The 20753-nt window shown below is 40.2% G+C and overlaps 1 protein-coding gene across 2 annotated transcripts in view; it reads left to right on the top strand.

The window, feature by feature from the left end:
• The first annotated feature begins 211 nt into the window (after window positions 1-211).
• Window positions 212-20753, top strand: part of gabrb4 (gamma-aminobutyric acid type A receptor subunit beta4) — a 53897-nt gene continuing 33355 nt past the window's right edge. For both annotated transcript variants that reach the window (XM_089017319.1, XM_089017320.1), the window contains exons 1-2: window positions 212-1285; window positions 4671-4762. In XM_089017319.1, the coding sequence (XP_088873445.1) occupies window positions 1206-1285; window positions 4671-4762 (172 nt within the window). In that variant the 5' untranslated portion in view covers window positions 212-1205. The remainder of the gene's footprint in view (window positions 1286-4670; window positions 4763-20753) is intronic.

The following is a 20753-nucleotide window of genomic DNA, read 5'->3' on the forward strand; positions in this document are numbered from 1 at the left end:
TTGTTGTTTACACCCGTTCATGTAGATACATTTAAATACGTCATTGATGGTTTCTTCTAAACCCCGTGCGTAAAGCACAGATTCCAAGCGCGCGCGTGTGAGTTGGGAAACGGGAGGGGGGCGGTTGCGCTGGCTTGTCAGACGCCTATGAAACAAAAGTGAATATAAAGTGGGAGAACACACACGCCACGCTGAAACACGGATTTCAGATGGAATAAATAGACTGTTGAGGGCATGAGCGGGTTGTCGCTCAGGAATTCACCTTAGTTGGCCCCCTCGCCCCCCGCCTCCAGCCGGGTATTTATGTTCATTTCGGAACAGGAGAACTTTTAAAATAAACGAGAAAGGAGGTGGAAGCCACGCAATTTCTATGGATGCTTGGATCTCTGTCTTTAGTGCGGCGGTTCGAGGAGGAAATGAGTCGCTAAACGCGTCTAGGTGCCCAAGCGCCATTGGAGGCTGGACTCGATACGGGAGACAAGTGGACTTCATTAATATCTTCGCGACTGTGATGAGATCTCGAATGCATGCCTCGTCATATTAGGGGAATTTCTTTCTCTGAGAGCGCTGATATAGGTTGCTGTGACGTCTGCATCAGATATTAGCCATTTGCTTACCCCCCCCTTTTTTTCCCTCCCTCCCCAACGTGCATTTTTCCCTTCAGTGACTTTGCGCTGATCTCCATCATCATCTGCAGCAGCGACAAGAAGGGCAAGCAGGGAATGAAGATTTCATTTTTCTTTTTTCTTTTTTGTTGGAGTCCACCGCTCCCAGCTCAAAGAAATCAAGGTTTACCGACAGCGCGCCAGGTTCCCGTGTAGCACCGCTGCCGCAGCTGCAAACATGCCTCTTGTGCACACTTGGACGGGGAAATTTCATCCACCGATTTGAGACGACTTTTTCGATACTCTTGGCATCGCCTTTTGGTATTTTTTTTATATTTAGTGCGTGCGCTTGTTTTTGAGCAAGATGTCCGATCTCTTGGTGTTAGTCGAGGGGCTCTGTGACCTGCACGGATTTCCATAGCGGAGGTCAATTATTAAGATTTTTGACACAGAGAAGCCTGCTTGAAGACGTCGCATGCGTAGATGTAGACTAGTTTACTCGACATTGAACCCCCTTTGCCCATTTTTTAGTTTGTGCGTTTACCGGAGGGACCACTGGATTGGTTGGATTATAGATACTAGAAATAAGGATTTGTGGAGATGTTGGGTCGTGAAGAAGATAAATTATGTGGAATTTTCTCTGCTCTGGCGGCTTTGTCATTCGCATGCTTTTTTCAAAGGTAAGAAAACATCACTCGGGAAAAACCTTTCACACCAATCGATGTGATTATCTGTCAATCAAAGGCTCAGATGTGTCAAATAGCAATAAAGCGGTGCCAAGGCCTGCTTATTACATCCATTGCTTCCAATGCGCTCGATTAGACGCTGCCGTGGCGCGCGCCATGTGTGTACCTCCTTGATACCAAAATACAGTGTTCATAATTACATGCATTAAAATCAATGTTGCCACCTAAGGAGGGAGACCTCATATGGAAGAGGGTGGGGGTGTAGGTGGTACTGATGAGTTGATTGCATCGGCCTGATTATTTGATTGATGCGCAGAAGAATATGTTGAATATCTCCCTTTAAAGTTACGAGTAAACATTGTTGCTTCATTTCCATATTATATATTGAATCATTGAATATTATTGACTGGCTGGTGGTGAATGGTTTTTCAATCTCAAATGGTCATCTTTGTGGAATTTCGGTTAAATCTTCACCTTCAAGTGTTTCCCTTGAATCACACAAAGCATAATCACAGCACGCTGACCCTTACCCCCGACAATCCGACAATTAATGTTGTCGTTAAAGGCAGTGATGTACATTGCATCGCTTGTGACCTGCTCTTTTGCCTTGTCTGCAGTCACCCACCGCCTCACGAATCATCTCTTAAGGCTCGATTGCATCTTTCGACATCTCTATTAGAATATATTACAGAATTGGGAGAGGGGGGAAAACTAGCCAGGTGGGCAATTTTGTCAGTTGTCATAAAGCTCCCTATTGTTATGATGCCCAAGGGTTTCCAACCCACAGGTTCTGTGTGTGCATTCAGCTTGATGAACAGCTGCATTTCCTATCCGAGCTAATTGAGCAGTGTATTCCCTCACTCAGCCAGTGACTAAAGTCTTCCTACCAGGGGAAGTATTTTTATCCCCCACCCCATTTTCTTCTTGCAAAATCCCATTCCACACCTACCCCGTTTGCTGGAGCCCTCGTCTTCTTTGAGGTCATGCGGGTCAAGGAAGAAACGTGAACCTTGTTGAGTGGCAGGTCAATTTGATATTTTACGATAACATATTTGTTTCATTTTTTTTTAATTAAATATCTGCTAAACATAAATCAGAACATAGAATGCAGTTTGTAATAATATATTTCACACATTTCGCAAGTTGAGTTAATTCCGATTTTTGTTGTGATTGTTTTATTTTGATAATGCTTTAAGGCAAGGGTGTGCAAGTCATTTTTTGCCCCAGGCCATGTTTAGTTACGGTTTCATCTCAAGGGCCGTTATGAATTTTGAGAAGCGATTATAATTTGTAATCCCCTCCACATATTACATAGAGTGCACTCAACAAATTAATATATAATTAGTTTTGAAATTTGAAATAAAAAATCTTCACTGTTATTGTGGTTTACATGAGACAATTTGAAATTTTGGTTCGGACTTTAGCAAGCATCATGAAATTTCACAAGTTTGATTTCCTTTCGCGGGCCGAATAAAATGATGTGGCGGGCCAGATTTGGCCCCCAGACCTTGACTTTGACACCTGTTCTTTAAAGGACAACCGACGCCTCTGGTGAACAAGTTGTGTCCATAATTTGTAAATTTGCCTCAAATGACTTCCACTGAGCGTATTTTACAAAGATTCCACCGCATATAGCTATATTTTACCTTTTAAGACTCACGCTGAATATTCAGGAAGTCTTGTTTTCGAGTTGATGACGATCCCCCGTGACGTCACGTTTTGACCGCCCCTGACCGAGAAAGCAACACACAATGCATTCTGCGGTACTTTGTTTGGTCTGAAAAATTCATGTTGATCCGTGTTGATGGTGAAATTAGAAGGAAAACACATAAATAACGCGATGGTGAATCGGTGTGTGTTGCACCAAACAACTATTTGATATTCGCTGACACAAATTCCCAGCAGACAAATCAGCCCATTTCCAACAAAGCTTGGGCGCCATCTTATGCATTTTCTGGGTGCTACATTTCTGTCCAGATACCTCAAAATAACACGGAATAACTTCTTTAATCGATTGCAAACATTTATGCTTTCCTCATCATATTCATCACTGGATGAGTAACAAGAAAGCATCTTCTCCGAATCTGAAGCCATTGTTTTGATTCTCGAGCAAGGCAAGACGTTTTGGCGTGACGTCACGAACAAGGGGGCGGGACCTTCTGAAACTCGCCACTTCGGGTTCAATTTGAAGTAGTTTTTGGACACTTTAAGTCATTTTTATTGGTGTTTTTCATTTGACTAAAAATATCAGCCTGCATGTTTTAGGTATTTTAGATGCTAAAAAAACGTTTTTCTGATGTCAGTTAGGAAACAAATAATTGTGTCTGTTGTCATTTAAGGGAATTAAATATACTCAGAAATTCCAGAACAGTCTTATTATTCCTGATAAGCAACGTGACAGGAGGGTTAAAGACATCTGTCAGGCTCGTGTTGAATAAATGATGCTCCCGAGGATATTCTGTCTCCATGCTGTGGCCAACCTAACCTGTGTCTCGACAGCATCATGTGAAGCGGTTATTGTAACCCTGCATGCGATTATGCAAATGTTCCCTTGTGACTGGAACATTTACTATTTTGGACGGTCTGCTTCCATGAAATACAAGACAGCTGCATATTCATTGCTTGAACCGAGGGCATAAATATACATGATGGCGAGCTGTATCAAGGCCTGTGCATGTTATGAGATGGTCGAGTGAAGCTTTAATCCTCACTGTGCCCCGAACCTCTCCTTTGGGAAGATACAGAAGTCACTGATGCTTAGTTGTTGTATTTCATTTCAGTTTTGCTTATTTTGGTTGAACCGTTTCATGCCTCAATCATGACAGCCTGTAACCTGATAATGTGATAAGCTGTTCATAAAGGGCTTAAACATCAATTGTAAGATGAATGTCAATTACTTTTTTCATGTTAGATTTCCTCCTAACTGATGAGAATTACAACCTCGTTATCTTGATTATTTATCCTATCAAGACACTTTGAAATTGTCGGACGAGTGAACCTTCTAGCATGTAGCCCACTGCACATCATAAAATTCCTCAAGGCATGCATATATTAAAACTTCAAAACCCTGACCTCAACCACATCAAGAAACTCTGAAATGAACTAGAACAGAGTCTGGTAGGGAACCAGGCCCTGAGTGAGTTTTGGCCTCACAAATTTTTGGATGAGGGGAATGGATTCCAAAATTCTTGCAGAAAATCTTTTATTCCAGAAGATTTCAACTGCAATGGCCAACTTTCTCATTTGTCTCAGAAAGCGAGTGTATTATCTCGATGTTAGAGTTTTCATAGGTGTAAACTCGCAAAAGAATTGCCCACATAACAAACAGTCATGGCAGCCTTTGTAAATATATCCATTTTTATTTGTTTTCTTTCCCCAGCTCCACTGGAAGCACCGGAATGTCTGTGGCCAAGACTACCGTGGACAAGTTGCTGAAGGGATATGACATCCGTTTAAGGCCTGATTTTGGAGGTGGGTGTTGTCACTCTTTACATTGGTGGGGAAAACACAAGCTCTTTTTCATCAAGTGGATTTTCAAATCAAAGTTTCCGTGCAGTGTAATCTATGCGTCACTCCTCCGAGAATCTGTCCAAGAGCTCGCCTGTGGCAAAACATTGCTCGGAAGTGATTGCAAGCATTCCATTACCATGCATCTGTTCACTCACCAAAAATGGCTGCCCTATAAAAGTGGGTCAAACATGAAGATGAGCTGTTACACACACAATGAGCTATTACCAAACAACACTGCACAGTTCCTCACATTGAAACAATCACCAAAACCAATTCTGAAAATATAATGTATTAGGATATCGTCACATTGCACACCTGGGCTTGCTCCATTTCTGTTTTCAGTTTCTCCATTTGTTTCATTTACGGGGCCTAAAATTGAATAGCATACTATATATTTACTGTAATGGTGACTTTGCTTCTGTTTAAGTGAGACTTGCTTGAATTTATGTCCAAATTCAGGTCAGCTTTTTCTATTCAACCGCTTTTCAAAAAAAATCGCACAATGGTGCAAAGCAGACTTTTCATTAAAATTACACGTAAATGAAGTGTGACGTTAATTAAATGAGTGTCAGGAATGCAGAAGTGAATGTACAGTAAGCGGAAACGTATCGTCGGGTTAAAGCTCCTAGTGCTTGCAAATTTTATGATCACGCATGTTATGCCACATTAATTTAATTTTAATGTCTTTCTGCTAAACAAGTTTATTGAAGCCTTCTGTTGTTCAGATCACACATCTGTGTTCGCATCTTATTGGAATCGCTTCCAAGAAAATTAATTGAGAAAGGACTTACGTACAAGGAAGTCAGAGTTGATATTTTCGATGGATGATGCCTCAAAGTGATCAGACATATTATGTCACGTTTACAGATTACATAAAGGATGGCCATGGGCAGAATTTGCCTGGTGATTAGTTAAGGAATCAAAGATGCAATTGAAAAGTGTTGTCCATTTGTAACAATACCCAAAACACCATTTGGAACAGCAGTAAAAAGCTGTCGGGTCTGCAGTGCGGGTCCGCAAAGAACTGCACAATGCAACCCAATTGTTAGCATCCGGAAAATGTCATGTGATATGGATGCAGACGTAGCTGTGCCTCGCTTCCCAACATCTCTGGCACATTAGTGGGTAGGAGGCACTGATGGGTATTTCGGTCATGTAAAGTGATGAGATCTGATCCCGGTAGAAGTACATTGCTATTCTGTTGGCGAGTCTCGCGGAATTATTTTGCAGAGCGATGGCTTTGTTCTTTGATATGTCATACAAAATAATCCAAAGTGTAAACTGACAATTGTGTGAGGCCTTTCATCTGAACACAACTTTACAAGTAGTCAGCCTTGACCCGTTCAAAACCACTGGATGCTGCAGTTTGATTGGGAAGATTTATCCGGGCACGTTCACACGTTCACTAAATTAAGCTCTTTTTTTCTTTCTTTTTTTTTTTCTTTTTAGTAAACTTCAAGCATTTACTGTATTTTCTGTAAGGCACACCTTCAATGAATGACATATTTTAAAACATCCATATGCAGTATAAGACGCACTGGATTTTAAGATGCATGGACAGCTTTTGAAATTTGAAAATTGAGGGCTTTTAGGTGTGTCTTATAGTGTGGAAAATATGGTATTTAAACTTCGCCAACTTTTGTATGCACTACATATGCCGTATTTTCCAGTGTATAAGGCACATGCAAAAGCCTTAATTTTCTTCAAAAGATGACCCTGCGCCTTATACTCCGGTGCGCCTTATATGTTAAGTAATATTGAGCCACAACAGGTCTTCAAACTACTGAAGAAATAGTGCGGAACCCCAGCCTCTACTGTAGCGCCTTATAATGTGGTGTGCCTTATATTTGGAAAACTTTTATATTTTTATATATTCTATTTGTAAAACTTTTCATCATTCATTGAAGGTGCGCCTTATATTCCAGTGCGCCTTATGTATGGAAAAAGTTCAAAACATTCATTGTCGGTGCTGTTAGGTAAAAATGATTATTCTTCTGGTTTGGGTTTTTCGATGATGTTGTGATGATGTTAAATCAGCAGAAAGCAAGGTGATGTACAAAAAGAGTATTCATTTCTTGGGCAGAAGAAGAAGAGATATGCTCCTCACAACAGGAGGAGAGGGCCAAGAAAGGGGGAGAGGGGCAGGCGTCTCCAGCACATATATACCACTGGGATGACATCATTTTGAAGGAACCTATCTGCTACGAGATACAAGGGTGAACTATGATAGTAGACTGAAATAAGATAGTTTAAGGTTATGAACGAAACTACATACATATTTATATACTAACTAACATATACAAATAACTAAACTACATATGTATATAGACTAACATACATATAAAAATAAGTAGAAATGAAATAACGTTGGATGTTTTAGGATGTGTATATAAAATAGTTCTATCAGGTGCGCATTATACTCCGGTGCGCCTTATACACCAGAGAATACGGTATTTAGAACTATATCCCTTTCCGGTATCTGTTTTCCAACACTTACACATGTTTTCAGTCTATAAGTACAATAAAGGCCTCACCTCAATGTTTTAGCAGGGGAAAAATACTGTCTACATCTAACACCTTTACAAATCTCATCACGCACAAATACGTTTTAGACACATTTACATGACTCATGAGACAGAAACAATTTTGGGCACAAATACAATCTTCCAATCTCATGATTAGGTCATCTTTTATCTCATCTATAGACTGTGCAATACTCAAATTTGTCCTTCTGATGTATGCATTTCAACCAAGCTTGTCATCTTCACTGGAGTGGTTCTAATGATCTCAGCATTGCGCAATTTGCAAACCATGAAAGAGATACATCCATATGGCTTAAACATGCCAGTTTCTCCATAACAGTTCCGTAAAACAGGATTATACAGAAGCAAATCTGTGTAAAATATATCATCTGACACCATTCACCAGCGTTAGACAGCATTTACATTTGTCAGAGAAGACGGAATGCATTTTTAAATCTTTCAGATATGAACGAACGAATGAATGAATGAGTTCATCTTTGCCAGCGAGCTGATTCCAATATTGTTGCTGTTCTTGTGTGGCTAGATGAGATTACCAAAATATTGGACGTGCCTCTCATGGAACCTTAATTTACGAAAGCTTTACGCATGCCAACCCGGTGCACAAACTTGATCGCTGACGTTAACAGAAGTGGAAGCTGCCCTGTTAAGTGGGTACAACCAGGAGGGAGTCTGCCAAACTACTGCCAAATTGCTGCACAGTTTATTTCACCCATTCTCATTGGCAGGTATGCAAATTGATTGATTTAGCTTGTGTTTTGTGATTCATTAAAGCTGAGAGGAATTTAGATTTTTTTCCCCCCGCCATTTTCAAATAGCACTTCTGGAAGGCAACTCAGCATGCAAGGTCATGGCAGCAGAGTACAAGGCAAAGAGGCATCAAAGAGAAATATTCCACACTATTAATATTTTTTAAATGCTAAAATTACATATTGTTTGTTCGGAAAATGCAGTTCAGGATATCTAGAATGATGTGAAAGCTGATTTGGAGCCTCTCACAGGAAAAAGTAATGATGAAATGAAAACATTTCTTTCAATTTTGCAAAGGTATGAGTATGTTTGAGTTTGTTGCCTCGTCAATCCAATTGAATTTTGTTATCAGAAGTCGTTTTTCAAGAAAACTGCACAATTCCTCTGCTAGCTTTACTTTACACCAGGGGTCGGGAACCTTTTTGACTAAAAGAGCCATAAAAGTAAAATATTTAGAAATGTTTTTCAGTGAGAGCCCCCCCCCCCCCCACACACACACACGCACACACACGCACACACAAGCACACGCACACACACACGCAAACACGCACGCAAAACGCATGCGCGGCCACTTTTCAACAAAATGTCAGAATGTATTATTTAAAATAACTTTGTGATAGTACTCACCATTAACATGAATGGTATTCCGTTCCTCGTTATTGGTAAATATCCAGCCAAACAATCGGGTCTATAGGCGAAGTTACTGCTCGCAAGCTTGCACACGGCTCATCAGCTTCCACTCTTGCTATCTGCAATATATTTCTCGCAGAAGTATATTGATGCTAACGTTAACATGGGGCTTGTTAAAATGTCACTGACATTCAACTGTTTCATCGATGGAATTGTTTCATTGCAAATTAGAATCAGAACCTTTTCTCTCCTCAAAGGCGAATGCTCCGGTGCATTCAAGCTGAAGTGTACTCGGGCTGATTTTAAGGGGCGTTTACCTGTTTCAACATGACGGCCAGTATCATCCAATCAAAATGGCGCTTCCCGCCAACCTAGGTCAGTGTCATCCAATCAAAATTGCGCTTTCCGCTAAATGCAGCTCCAACAGGAAATGAACGGCGAAAAAAACGAGAATATATATTTTGTTTTATCGGCGAGCCATATGCAATCATCAAAAGAGCCATTTATGGCTTGCGAGCCATAGGTTCCCGACCCCTGCTTTACACCATTGTTCTGGTATATAGTTGTCATATTAAGTGCTAGCCAACAATTGAGTTCATTAAACTCAGCGGTAATGCAAAGTTTAGTTAACTAGGGCTCTTAATGCTACCCAGTTGATTAGCAATAAACTCCAGCATGATGCGTTTGCATCAGAATCGTTCTTGAAACCTTCCTTGATACATGTGATCTAGATGTCCTTGACTGTTACCATTGGCACGGTTGCTTTAATGCTGTGCCCGCTTCTTTACTTGTGTAACTGATTGAAAAAAAAAGGCATTTAATTGAGCTTTTTGTAAACTTCCAATGAACGGACAACAAATCTGGAGCACGTTTAAATGTCCTCTGCACATTTTTTTTAGTTTAGGGAGCATTGCGTGCTAGTGTGGATGCAAATGGATTTTTCTACCGGCCTTGATAGCGCTGGTTAATATGCAGCATTGCACTGGCAAAGATAGAAAAGGTTTCAGTTCAAGTTTTATTAATAAATGATCACTTCTGTAGCTTTTAGACAGACAGCATAGAAGGGAAAAAAGTATGATGCCGGGATTGCAATGTCAGGGTTGCAGGAGCAAGTAAGCTGCCCTTGTCAAGGGACAGCAAAGGCTCTTTCCACCGTTTGCTCTTAGTTAAGTGTCGGTGATAAGACCAGACATGTTTGACCATAAGATGTCAAGTTTCACAACCTGGGCACATTACAGGTCAATAATTGTGTCATTGTGGCACACATCAGGATAAAAATGCAAAATGTTCACACTTTTAATTGCTGAATTTCTCAACAAACTTTAGGATGGTTCAGAAACAAGTTTTAATTGTTCCAAAACATTATTGGCATTGAAATATTCAAATCTTAACATTTGTACATACCCCCCCCCCCCCCCCCCCCCCCCCCCCCCCCCCCCCCCGGCACTTCATTTTTAGGTCCATCCATCTATTTTCGAAACCACTTATCCTCACAATGGTGAGTGGTGGTGAGCTGTTTTCGGGCAATAGGCGAGATACACCCTGTCAGAGATGGTCTCTGACAAGAAGATTGTCTTTTACTGCCGGCAGGGGCGCAGTTTTCATGATGCAACTTTGCGTGCGCTGTTCCACCAACGCCCGACCTTTGCAATCTCTGCCAAGCATTTTATTGAGCATATATGCACATTCAGGTGATACATTAGTAAAACGATCTGTTGTTGATTTGAATACCACGCCCCTGGAGTTCCATGGACGCCGCTCAAAGTCGTCCCCTGGTACAAGCACCAACATCCATAAACCAACAGAACGTAGACATTTTAATCAGTGGCCTTTCCATGATCTGAAAGATTTGTAACCTGCTAATGAACTCTTCTCGTACAGGAGTGAACAAAGTACTCCTTTCCGCCCTGTAGAAGGTATCGACAAATACTCCCTTCCGCCCAAAGCAAGATTTCTTACCCGAGGATGACAGTTTAACATGCCAGTTCGGTTCATATCAAAGTGACCCCAGACTCTCTGTGCTCCATTATCTATTGTAGTCACAGTGTTCGGCCAACTAAGCATACAACAGGATGAAACACTTAAACATGATAACTTCTCTTCTGTCTCTTCTCTATCACACCCTGAATTGATTGCCAACCAATTTCAGGGAACACAGAAACAACCATGCACACTCAGAGTCGCATCCAAGGAAAATTTCGAGCTTTCCATTAATCTGCTACACATATTTTGTAATGTGGGAGGAACCCTGAGAACCCAGACAAAACCCACTCAGAATATAAGGAGGGCAGTGCCGGAAGTGAACCATGCACCTCTGCATTGTGAGGATTATGTTCTAACCCGAACAACGAATTAGACCAAAGGTGCAGCCAAAATTGCATTTGACCAGGTGGATGCATATCATCCAGTTGTCCTTTAAAGAGACTCTGCTCAAGTCAATTTAGTGTGGGTGAGTGTGATGTATTACTGTATGTTGAAACGGGGCAACTTTTCTCTGCCTCAACGAGATATTCATCACAATGCACTAAGCTTTAATGGTTCCAACTGAAAAAGCATTTGCATACATGTGACACTTTAATGATCTCACACATTAAAAATCATCAGCAGGTGCCAGATCTACTGCAATGCACGAACAAGACTATCTGTGAGGCACAAAGAGGCTATAATTGTAACCACCTGATCTGTTAGCAGCAGTCTTTTTTTTTCCATTTCCCAGTCTGATCTGTCTTGGCCGAAGTTCCGCCTGCGGCCATGACACCAACCAAAGTATAGTCACCTGCCACCATCTCTTCCACTCACCAGCCGGGGCTTTTTCTGATTTCATTTCCCATTGACCCAAATGAGTCCCAGCTGCAGCTTGATCTTGTTTGGAATGGAAAAGCATTAAATGTAGCCGTGAAAGCAAAGATCAGCCATGAGATTGGTGTGTGGAATTGACAGATAATTGACTGAATATAAAAGGGAGAGCCAGACAGTATATTCATCTCACTTTGTATTGGGTGGCGGTGTGGAATTGCAACCGAGCTGGATGGACTCCGACATAACAAGATACCGCTCGGTGTTTGCAGCTTTTTGAAAAACTGGAGTGTTTTTTTCCCCCTCTGAGGAAACATGCAGGAAGAGTGCAAGGAGTTTCTGTCCCTTTATGTTTTTAAAAAGTTCCACATTAAGACAACTATGTCAAAACATTTCCCATTCACACAGAAGGCCTTAGAAAATTACAACACAGATTATTTTGCATTTATTTTCTCTAAAATCCCACCAACGGCAACACCCTTTTTTGTCAGTTTTGGCTCTCGTTGAACTCCGAGTGGTTTGACTTATTATTATTATTTTTTTGTAACTATTTTTTTAAATTAAAACCAGATTCTTTTCTTACAGACAGTGTATTGTAGGTGTTCAAATACCTGACATGTTTCGGCGTATATTTTCACCTTCGTCAGAGTGTCCACACTGACACTCTGACGAAGGCGGAAGTATACGCTGAAATATACGCCGAAACATGTCAGGTATTTGAACACCTACAATACACTGTCTGTAAGAAAAGAATCTGGTTTTAATAAGACATCAAGTAGACATGATGAACTTAGTACAATTAACTATTTTTTTTCCTTTCGTTCCGAAGAACAGACTGGAACAGTCACAATTTTTACTGTTTGCAGGTCTAAAAAAATTGGTGTATTTCCTTAACATCTGTCCCATTTATATGGAACATCCGGGGTAGTTCGGACAAGTCAATCAGCGTGACTGTAGTAACCACTGTCCGCGAAAAGGTTAAACAGTCACGACGAAGGGAAGAAGGTTCAGCAAGTTTAACCTCAGCACGACAAATGGAGGGAAGTATTGGCTGATCGGGATTGAGGTTGAAAAGAATTAGCTCACCGTGGGAGTGTGTAAGTCTCGGCCAGAATTATGCCGGTGGATCATTCTACTATGACTAAACTAAAAAGGAAAAAAACTGTATGGGGTTGGGAGGGAATGGAACTGTTATAAAACAATGGTGGCTCTTTGAAGCTGACAGCTAATAGGAAAAGAATAACATGAAATGACAACCTCATACATTCACAGTTCTGTCTTTTATTTTTATAATTTATGTCTTTGTTTGTTTGTTCATTTATGTATTTATTTATGTATTTATTTATGTATTTATTTGTGTATTTATTTGTGCATTCATGCATTCATTTATTTATTTATGTCGTATTTATTTGTGCATTTATGCATTTATTTATTTGTTTGTTTATTTGTTTATTTATTTGTTTATTTATTTTTACCTACGTCCTTGTTCTACAAACACTCCTACTATATTTTAAGTTGCTCCTACTTTGGCAAGCTTTGATGCAAAAAGAAAGCGCAAAATGCTTATCGAGCAATTTTTTCCCCTTTCATGCCCGAAAGTGAGGTCCACTGAGATTTGCTGGGGCCTCAGCAGGTCGTCTGATATTACATAATGTATGAAAAAAGTTCAAATTCTAAATATTTTCTGCGGGTATGGCGTCCTTTGTCCAGTTCCGCTTTGTCTGACAGTAGTGGCCATTTGGCTTTCGAGGTTCCACTGATCATATGAACTGAAACTTGCAGGACATTAATGGCAACTTACATTCTGGCAGCTGCAGCTGCAAAATGATTGACGGCATGTAGTCCTTCCAAGGCCAATCGACACTTTTACAATACTCAGGGCAATCTCACGACTGTGTGCTGCCACATGTCAAACGGTGGGGCTGTTTTGCCTATGGGCCAATAGCCCAGGCCGTTGTAATTCGGTAGCAAAGTAATGCAGAGTCAGCAAAAAATGGGAGTGCGTTGTCAGGATCCCAGAATGGATGTCGGGGCATGTACAAGTGATATCTATCCTGATGAAAAGAGAACGCCCGGTGATTTATTACAAAGGAAACACAGGAGAAAATGCTCAAGCTGGGCGCTTTTCCCTTCGCTTAGATTTTCGATTTGAATTAAATGAGGTGTGCATGTCGGCAGGCGGAGGTGAGGGTGTGCGGAGGTGCAGGTTGCGATACCGCGTTTGAGAAGGAAAATGCTTCATCCTCCCATTCAGGCTGTTGTTTTCAGCAACTTTCAAATCGAGGTGGAAAATGCCGATAGAATGGATTACACCAGAGTACAAAATAAAATTAATTAAAAAGAAAAAAACACAAGACAGAATATCAGTGAGAGAACGTGCCGATTGGGCACTTTCACCCCTCCCACTTCTTGTCATTCCCCAGTGCATGTGATCTTGAAAGTGAGGTGATTGATGGGAGGCGTGACCTTGACATGGTCAGGACAAGCATGGCCAAGTGCAAGATGTAGGCATTCAATTGCATCAGGAAGATCAACAAGGCAGAGCCCGTCATGTAGAGTACAGAGAGATGTTGTCAGCTTTGCTAATGGGAAACACACTTAAAACCCATCCCATGATCGAACCCGAACAGGCTAGGCGTATAAATTAGCAGCTTAATATGATATAAAAGTACTGCGGAGATGCATGAATTGACATTATGTTGAGCAAATACATTAATTTCTCTTCAATCAAGGTCAGGTGGTTTTTTTTTCTTATTGATTTTCAGAAATTTAAGTATTTTCTTGGGCTTAAATTTGAACGCAAATCTTGGAATGCATACATTTGTACATATGCAGATATTGTACAAACAGGAAACACACAAGAAAAACTGTATACCACATAGCACAAACCCGGTGTGCAGATGTTTTTTTTTTCATAATACCAGGGCACATTGCATTGACACTATTCGTGTGCCACACTAGGATTTCCAGAAATTGACATTTGAAGACGCAATGGGTTTATTCAAAGTATCTGGTGTGGATTAACTCATTCACTCTCAGACATGCAAAAATGTGTCCACTCCAGTGCCAGGGTTTTTGTCATTGTCACTTGAATTTCAGAATATTGAGTTTTAGGACGAGATAAACATTCACTACAGCGTTATAAACCTTAAACTCTCTTCTTTCATCAGAAGAAGAAAATAATTACTTCCTAAATTATATGGATCTGGAGTTATATGAGCTTGAAATGAGGGCAGCTGTCCAAAATACAATGCAATATATACATATTGGTTTATATGGGGCTTTAACAAGCGCTAAAAATGGAACAAAGCGCTAACATGGAAAAAAGGGAAATGCTCCCCCCTTGTGCAAGGGAAAAAACATTGCCAGATGCCATGGCCAGCGATTTATCGGCACCCAAGCATGAAAAAACAAACCCGAACAAATTTGGGAATGGCGCTCTACGTCATTTTTTCAATTCTGAATAAAATGGCAGTGAATGAGTTAATTTTATGTTTTATCATTGAATGATGAGGACACAATGAAAACCAGTTGACAGCTATTTCCTGCAGTTTTGTGGGGAACAAAAAAATGATGTGCGAGCCTCACCACAGCTGCTATGCTGATGTATGATATCCACAGGATTGGGCCAGTGGCTCATTTGCATGAGACAGACTACCTCAAAATAGAGCAGGAACATATCTGCCATTGTCCCATTATTTTGGAGTATGATTTGCTTTCATAATAGAATAAATAAAACATCATAATTGCAGTACGGTACGACATCCTCCTTTGGTGTATTTGAAGGAAAACACACTCGACCAAATGTCACGCCATTTGAGTCCGTTGCTCTCCTTTGCAGTGAACTGCTTGTTTTAGATATTATTGTTCTTTTAGTTTATTTAATTTTTTTTCTTTGTCACTTTGACTCTACGATCCAAAGACTTGTGTTTGTCAGGTTGTCGTTGCTTTTTTTTCCTTTTTTTTCAAGGCGATGTGACGTTCAAAGGTTCTTTCATCTCAACCTGCGTGGCGTGGCTGTCCATTCTGTTGGTGGCTTGTCATATTATGTTCAAATGGCATTAGGACAGAAACAAACAAAGGAATGAGATTGGCGGAGAGAGATAAATTGTGTATTGGAATTTGGTTGCACATGATGACAATCTGTCCTGTGAATACAAATGTATGATGATGAGCTAATACCTAAAGTTTGTTTATCCCAACTTTATTTCTAATTGTTCCTCTTATAACTGAATTATGTATTGGAGCAAAATGAGGTCATCCAAATACTTGAACTGGAGTGTTTGTCAAAACAAGAGCCAGCAACATTAATTACTTGTGGACTTACTGTGATGGTCACATCTAAATAAATTAATAAACTTGTTTATGCTTCCCATCGTAAATGTAAACATTAGGGTGGATTGAACGCAACCGCCTCACCTTTATTGATCACGTAGATTTAGACAGCTGCGGGATGAGGTATAAGTTTAGGATTTACTGCAGGTTACATGAAAGCTGAGTCCGGAAATGAGATAAGCATCAGCTAAAAGAATTAATGACGGCCGTCTTTCTCCTCTTGTACCTATTTGAGACATTTCACGACATCCACTCCGCTAATCCACGACACTAAACACATTCAATTGATAACTCTTGAAATTCATAAAGAGCATTGTTCAAATCATAAAAGCATATTTTTTAGCAGTGTTTTATATAACTTTTACAGTGATGTTATGTTTCCAATGCACATGACAGATGGTGGGTTTCCCATCCAGTTCCTATTTAGTCAAAATACGTTTCAAATGCATTTTCTTTACATTCCTGAAGTACTGAGGTACTAACAAAATCAACTTTTTTTTAATCACCCGAGTTGCGGGGCATTATTAAAGCTTTGTGTGGGATGAGGATTTATGAGTAGGAAAGTCCCCCGGCTAATATGTGCAGTGTTTCATAATTCAATGATAAATATCCGTGTATGCAAATATGAAGGAATGTTCATATTCTGTGGCTTTTTTTCCTGTGGAAAATTCTTCAGTAGGTTTCATACATCAGGTCTGAGCTTTGAGAGAGGAAAGGACGATAAGATGAGGCCACCTTCACTTATCCTCTGTCTTTGTGACTCGTGGTGATGTACTGCCCCTGCTCTCTTGCTTTACCTCATCATTTTCTCTTGCCTTCTGTTCTGGCTCTTTCTATTCCTTGTGTCAGAGCTGCTTTAATGATTACCCTTTATTCACCGGCATTCCTTTAGCCATACTAGCTGCAGCACTATGGAGCAGCTTCCAACACAGTGCAGCACGGCAACTGCAGTACTAGAAGGTTATTTTAGTTTTTTATGCTATCTTAAGCTACACACTGGACATGTTCCTTGAGATTGAAACTCAGTAAATGCCCTATCTAAAATATCTTATGGGAACAAACATCTGTTGGCTTTTTTGTCCATTGCGTCTCATGAGAAATGGCAAGGAGTTAAACGACGACAGCAGAGATTGATGACATAAAATATGCAAGTTGAGACGTTGTAATTCCTCTAAAGTGGCACGTCACCATCAACAGCATATGGGCAACAAAAAAAGAAGGAATATAGCAACTATACAGCAACAATGTTGTATATTATTCAAAACATGTACAACTCATTGCACTCATGTCTTATGCTGTGTTGCATTAAGTCTGAACATTGCAGCTTGACAAACAATCTCGGCATTAATCTGCACATTAAATATTTATATGTGGCTGTGAAAATATTGTGACCGCGATGTGACAGTTATACAACACTGTGATTTTTATACTGCTTTGACTCAGCCACCGTCAAGTTACATATTAATCAAGTTAAAAGCACGAATGGGCTTGTTTTAATATTTTAGCACCACACATGACTCCATAGTGATGTTCTGCGGGGCCCTTTTAGTGATTTACGTCGGGCAATAAGAACGGTTCCATATGCATGAAGGAAATGCAGCACTCTGTAGTAGAGTCATGTAAATACATTGACAATTCATCCTCCAGCATGAAGAAATGCTATTATGGCACCAATGCAATATTCTCTCTTGGGAGAACAAAGGCCATTTGTGGTACTTATATTGTTATATTTGGTTGAAAACTTCAACTTTGAGGCCAAATGACAAAATATTCTTGAGGTTGACATTCCGTGAGTCATGACTATCGACTATACATCTGCTGAAATAATTGTGACATGTACATGTTAGATGGCAGCCTACACGTTGATGCTTTTTCCACCTTCGCATGTATTATTTGCTTAAGGATTGGAATTAGGCCAGTGGTTGTGAATATTTTCGATATAGTCACTAAGTTGGCCATGTGATAAAATGGTGATTTGGCCGAAGTGAACTCTACGTTGAGGCAAGCTTTGACCACAACTCTTTGTATGATGAGGCCTAAACATTTTCGTTTTGCTGAAGTCAACATGAAACATCTCAGGAGTCAAAATTTAATTCATGTTTGAAATGAATCATATTTACGGCAGTTGCCTGTCATGACCTAAATATAGTAGCTCAATTTGTAAAGGCCTTAAATCATAATTATTGTAATGGTAACAATGCCTACCACAAATTAGGAGCAAAAATACAGATGACATGAGATCATTGGGTTTTGTGCTGCAGTGGTGTCTTAGACTAGAATGAAAGTTTTCATACTGCCCCTCGTTGGAAATGTTGAAGTTGGGAACCGCTCTGTCGCAGATGTCGCTGAGGAGAAAGTTATAGGGTTTTAGTAGTTTTAGGGTTTTAGTAGGTTTATTGGGCTACCCAGGCTTTTTTAAGATGGATGTGACTGACAACTTGTAAACCTGGAGTTGTAACATCATACCAGACTGTTGGGTGGACTATGCTGTTCATTGTGGAGCTCATCAAATTGCTTTGTGGGTTACTGGCAGAATGCTCACAAGCATAATCAGATATTTTGTCATACATTATTCATTCAATTATATAAATCATGCCTCCCAAAAATTGGGAAGCCCTGTTCTTTAACTCATACACTGCCCTTCACAAATTTATTCGGGAATTGAAAATATAACAGAGAGCCATTCCCAAATTTGTTCTTTTTTTCTTGTTTGGGTGCCGTTAAAGCGCTGGCTATGGCTTCTGGGAATGTTTTTCCCTTCCCTTTTTTCCATCTTAACGCTTTGTTCCTGCTTCAGCTGCTGTTAAAGGCCTCTATCAGACAACCTTTATTCGACCCACAATGGGGAATTTTGCACTATATAAACCAATATGTATGTATTGCAATGTATTTTGGACAGCTGCCCTCATTTATAACTTATATAATTCCAGACCCATATAATTTAGGAATTAACTGAGTGAAATAAGAGATTCTAAGGTTTCTAACGCTGCATTGAATGTTTATCTAGTCTTAAAATTCAATATTCTGCGGGTCCTGCAATTGATGTGACTGACGAAAACCCTGGCATTGAAGTGGACACATTTTTGCACATTTGCCAGTGAATGAGTTAATCCAGGAAAATAGTTTATTTATTTCTTTAGTATGCAGCAGTGTAATTAAGTGGTTTGCATATCTAATTCACAATTGAGGTGATTGACCGGCAACACATTCCAGGATGTTCCCAAGACTTGTCTAAAGTCAGCTGAGGTAGACTCCAGCTCACCTGCGACCACAATGAGCAAGAGTGGCATAGACAATGGATGGATAAATTATTTTAGAGCATCAAGCTGTATCGGATCCATAATTCATTGGGGTAGGGCACAAAAAAATTGTATTCGTGTGTAACAGTGGATAGACAATACCCCAAATTGTTCCACAAAAGAAGCTGTTGATTCAAGTATGTCGTCTTTGTTGAATCACAGCGTTTGACTGTGTGAGCTAAGATTGCTTTCCCGCCATTCTTTTCTTGTTTCTCTCGGCCGTGGCAGAAATAATTGATGCGAAACACTGTATTAAATGTAGGTGTTGGGGGGTGATTTGGTGCAACGTCTGGTTTCAGTCGTTCTATTCTTGAGAAAAAAGACTTGAAGAGTGCTGTCGCCATTGACAACAAAAGCAAATACACACTTGACGAGATAAATCATGCTTCTCTTGCAACACTATAGGGAAAATGCTGCATGGTTGCTATGGAGCTTTCTGTTGCTAAGCAATAGGTTTATTTTCTCTTTTTTTTTTAATAAGAGCCAGAGTGGTGTTTTCTTTGCTGTCCAGCAAATGTGTTTTCAGTTGGCTTTCCAAGAAACCAAATACAGGAGGTATTTTCCGGGCTCGGAAAATCCTACTGGACCCTCCGCACCCTGCCCACCACCTTTTCCAGCTACTCCCCTCAGGCAGGCGCTATCGATCCATGCGCACCAAATCCAGCAGACATTTAAACAGCTTCTTCCCCCAAGCCATTAACTCTTTTTAGTCTTTGAACTCTTTCAACAGTAGCCCAAATGGAACTGTATAGTGCAGCGTGTTCTACCGGAAACAAATTCCTTGTGTGTTCTACATACTTGGCAATAAAGATGATTCTGATTCTGAGGTAGATTGACACTATTCTCAACTTGAAATGCATTTATGTTGCAATAAATCCTTCTCATTGCATGTACGTGTCCAAATGAACATGCATTTGCATAAAACGCGAGCGTCGTGACATGCAGGACTCACTTGAACGGTATTGAATAAACATGCTGATGATTGGAGGTGCGATACGATATTTAGGTACACACGAGTCCTTCCATTGTCTCTTAAACCAGATTTCATTTAGAGTCCATATTTTGTTACTGTAGATTTACACTGAATCCGTGTACCAAACGTTGCTTTTTATTTTATTTTTCTCCACCAACTCAGTGGCACAACTCATGGCAATTTTTCAAAAAGCAATACTGTTTGATAGTCCAAAATGTCTCATCAAAAACAAAACAAATGAAAACAGCAGGGTGCATTCACTGTACATGCTTTTGGCTCACCGGCTAGCCTTTTGTTTTTTTCATCAGCACAAACACTTTCAGCTTCATGATGTCTTTTCAGTGTTAGTAATGTGATGAAGGATTCACACAAACCTGTGCTCCTCTCACATGAAAACGCTCTCCTGGCAGACGAGCATTCGACTCCCTTGACAACTGATAAAGCCTACAACTATACAAATGGCAGACTTATCGTGTTACATGAGGCTTGAATATACATTGTTAACCTGAACAAACACCACACCTTGATGTGTCCGTTAAAGTCCAACGCAACGGGATCTCGGATCTCACAGCCTCATGCTGCTTTAAATTCAGCAACGGAACAAGGAGATAACACATGTACACGTGTGA

Source organism: Hippocampus bargibanti, linkage group LG16 (assembly GCF_051943395.1).
Source record: "Hippocampus bargibanti isolate YZ-2025 linkage group LG16, ASM5194339v1, whole genome shotgun sequence".
Classification (NCBI taxonomy): Eukaryota; Metazoa; Chordata; class Actinopteri; order Syngnathiformes; family Syngnathidae; genus Hippocampus; species Hippocampus bargibanti.